A 3,459-nucleotide genomic window follows, 5' to 3' on the forward strand; every position below is an offset into this window, starting at 1 on the left:
CTGAGCCAAAGAATATATTACCCACTGTATTTACTCACATTTTCCACAAAGTAATATTTAGATGTTCAAAGAGTATGTCCTTTTTTAATCAGAAAGGCTTCTGAAACACACCAGTTATTCAGTACAAGGAAAGTTCCTGAACCTGTTCAGGGCTTTATTTTTGTTTATTATTTGTGTGCAAATGGTTTATTTATTAAAAACACCACACGATATTTACAGGGAATCATCATCATGGGCATACGGATCTGAATTTCTCTCTTTGCAACACTAAAATTGTACGTTCTTTTCTTAGGAGTAAGAACAATATTTACAGTATTTAAGCAGATAAATTCCAGTAACGAATGACATTTTGTCAAAAGAGCAGCAAGACAAGTTGGGAACAAAGGAAGTGGTATTTTTATCACTACATAGCTTAAGTCATTTACATTTTGGCTGGAGATCCAATATGAATAATGACAGCATGAAATAAATGTCTCAGTCCTTTGTTAGAGGTGATTCAGCTCTTTATGAAGAACGTGTATTGCCATTGTGATACACTGTTAAAGACTGGACTACTCCAAAGTAGGTTTTGTTGTTTTGCATAGAAGCTAGCTTTGTCTTAATTCATGGTACATCATTTACTTCTCCTCAGACTGAACGCATAGTTTTTATTCAGTCAAGTAAAAAGGCTGATAATAATGTGTTGTTAGTTTTATACAGTCATCATAAAAAAATGAGAATTTACAGAAAGGTCTCAAAAGCAGTGTGAATAGGGTTATTTTGTTCTTCCTGAATATGTTAATATATATTTATTTTCAACAGAAGGCATCCAAGGTATAAAAAACACTGGAAGGATTCATTAGAAGGGTAACTATGCATGTGGACCAGCATTTAGAATCTGCCATTCCTAGAGTTATCCTTACTTTAGGGGCAAAGTTTAATTTTATATTTTATTGCCTAATTTATTTGGCTGTTTACAACGAACGTGCTGACATGAACACTACTGAGAGACTGAGCTGGCTCAGCTGTGACTGGTTAGGTATGTCATGTAGCCCTCACATTGTCATGACTGCCATCAGGATGAGCTTTGATCCACAGGCAGTCTTAGATCTGTGTAAAGCAGATGGATTTGAAGTGCCTTAACTTCCATTAAAAGCAATATAAGCTTCTTTTTAGAGGGAGAAAGTGTAAATAATTAAAGTTTCGGCACAGTACTAAGCGCCATATGGTCAAAAGCAAAGCAATTTTGCCAGGTATTCTACTATGACAGGATGAGGTGGTTGTTTAATATGCTGGGGAAGGAAGATAGGAAAAAAGGAAGTAGCTGTGAGTGAAATTCTTGTGTAGGAGAAGGGAGACAGAGCTTCTTACAGGAGAGAAATTGTCAGGGGGACAAACCCGGAAACTGATCCACGACACTGTGATCAGGATCCTGATGGTCATTCCTTTTCCATTCAGAGTTGCACGATTTTCTTACCTTCTGTCTTTGAAAATAAACAAATGACATGAGACAAGCACATCTCTTGTGTCAGCTTTTCAGTTTATAAGGAATCGGGACACAGAATTTAAGGTCTCCTAGAAGTGGGGGTGAGTCTTTAAGATTTCACTTGAAGCCAGCCTGGTGCAGTTTCAGGGCTTGGCCCAGGTGGTCCTCGTGGGCCCCTTCCAACCCAGGATTTTCTATGATTGTGAGACTGTCGTTGGCAGACAGAGGATGACAACCCAACATAAAGCACCACACAAGGTGCTGCGAAGAACATTAACTCTGGCCCAGTCTTCATCAGGACAGCAGGGCAGTTGTGCGTGGGGCCGAAGGGTGGGGTGGCCAGCAGGTGAGCCTGTGACACGCTCTGGCACTTGTGACATCACAGGGGATGAGTCCCCACTGGGCAGTTATCAGGGGTGCCACCAGCAGCGCTGCCTCAGTCTGGTCTGGACCTGTGGTGAGTGCACAGGCTGAGGGAGACCGGGCTGGACAGGGGCCGGGGCAAAAACGTGGCCCCCGGGGGTGGGTTCTCACCCTACACAAAGGACCCAGCCGCTCGCCGGGGCACCTTGGGCAGGGCACAGAGCTGCTGTCGCCTGAGCTGGGACTGCCCTTGCTGCCTCCCAGCTGCCTCAGCCCCGTTCCTACCTGCCCCCAGCTGTCTACGGCCCTGGCCTCGCTCCCCCCGCTGCCAGGCCCCGTCCTCCAGCCCAGCCCCACTGAGCGCCTTCTCTCCTTCCTCCTGCAGGCCATGGCTTACATGAAAGTTTTATTTTGGCTTTGGCAAAACATCATCTACAATGTGAAGGTAGTCGGTGATAAGCTGGATGAGAAGACGCGCGAGCACATGCGGCAGCACGAGGAGATGCTGAAACGGGAGATGACTCGGCTGTGGCAGGAAGAAGAGCAGAGGTACCAGGAGCAGAGCGTCTCTGCCTGGACATCCCTGCTCCTCACTGCCTTGCAGCACTGGCAGTTCTGGGCTGTTGCTGGAGGCCTGGTCCTGCTCCTTGGGCTCTGTTTATGCCTCAAGAAAAGGAACCGTGAGCCTGGAAGCAGCAGCAGGCATGGCAGCTCTGGAAGCCTAGAGGAGGAGGAGGAGGAAGTGGAAGAGGGGGAAGACCCCTTCTGTATGGACAGGTTTCTGGAGGAGTACACCATGTGGCCGCTGCCAAACAGGGAACAAATATGCACAGTGGTGGAAGACCTGGTGAATGAGCTTCTCTGTGTCTGCCGAGTCTACTCTGGCAATGACTTCATGCCGCGTGTGCAGCCCGCTGCTGGGCTGGGCGGATTCCTAGAAGGCCAGAATGCTCATGGAGAAGACCTTGTCTATCGCCTGCTTGTGCCCCTGAAGCCACCCCCCGGGCACTCCTTCCATCTTGAGCTGGGCACCGAAGCGGAGATGCCGGTGAGGAACTCCCGCCTGCGTGTGGAACTGGAGTGCATGTGCATAAGGGAGCGGAAGCTGGGAGACATGCTCTGCTTCATCCACCATCCTGAGGACGAGCTGATGCGCTGTCAGGAAGCCAGCCTCCTACAGACCCTCTGCACTGGCTCATACCTCGATGTGCAGAAAACCGCCTTCTGGCTCCAGGAGCTGATGACAGCAGCCAGCGTTGCTGTGCTTCAGTCAGGTGCAAACAAGCTCATGGTGCTGCCATCGTCACGCTTCTGCAAGCTCAGGATGACCAACGCCTTTGAGACATCCCTCTCCATTGAGCTGATCTTGGCGGTGCAGCAAGGCAACTCAGACACATTTGTGACCATGGAGTAGGCAGAGGTCAGTGTCAACACCAGTGAGGTGGCTGAAGAGGCTGCTGTGTGAGACAGAAAGGAAAGGGAAAACGAGAGCAGCAACGTCATCCCCCAGACAGTCTCCTCAGCAAACCAGAAGCTGATGACTGCAGTGGCTGCTGCTGCTGACTTTGACCGTTCTTCCCTGTCACACAGTTGCGTTTCAGGTGGTGACTTCACAGGGGCCTGGACATTCC

General features: G+C 48.6%; 1 protein-coding gene across 1 annotated transcript; it reads left to right on the forward strand.

Moving 5' to 3' along the window:
* Positions 1 to 2,201: 2,201 nt before the first annotated feature.
* Positions 2,202 to 3,242, forward strand: LOC136101825 (inositol 1,4,5-trisphosphate receptor-interacting protein-like 1). The gene has a single exon (XM_065838303.1). The coding sequence runs from the start codon at positions 2,217 to 2,219 to the stop codon at positions 3,240 to 3,242; it is 1,026 nt and encodes a 341-aa protein (XP_065694375.1). The 5' UTR covers positions 2,202 to 2,216.
* Positions 3,243 to 3,459: the final 217 nt, after the last annotated feature.

This window comes from Patagioenas fasciata, chromosome 5 (genome assembly GCF_037038585.1).
Source record: "Patagioenas fasciata isolate bPatFas1 chromosome 5, bPatFas1.hap1, whole genome shotgun sequence".
NCBI lineage: Eukaryota > Metazoa > Chordata > Aves > Columbiformes > Columbidae > Patagioenas > Patagioenas fasciata.

Excerpts from the sequence above, each read along its gene's own strand:
- LOC136101825 (XM_065838303.1), top strand. The coding sequence starts at position 2,217 with ATGGCTTACATGAAAGTTTTATTTTGGCTTTGGCAAAACATCATCTAC.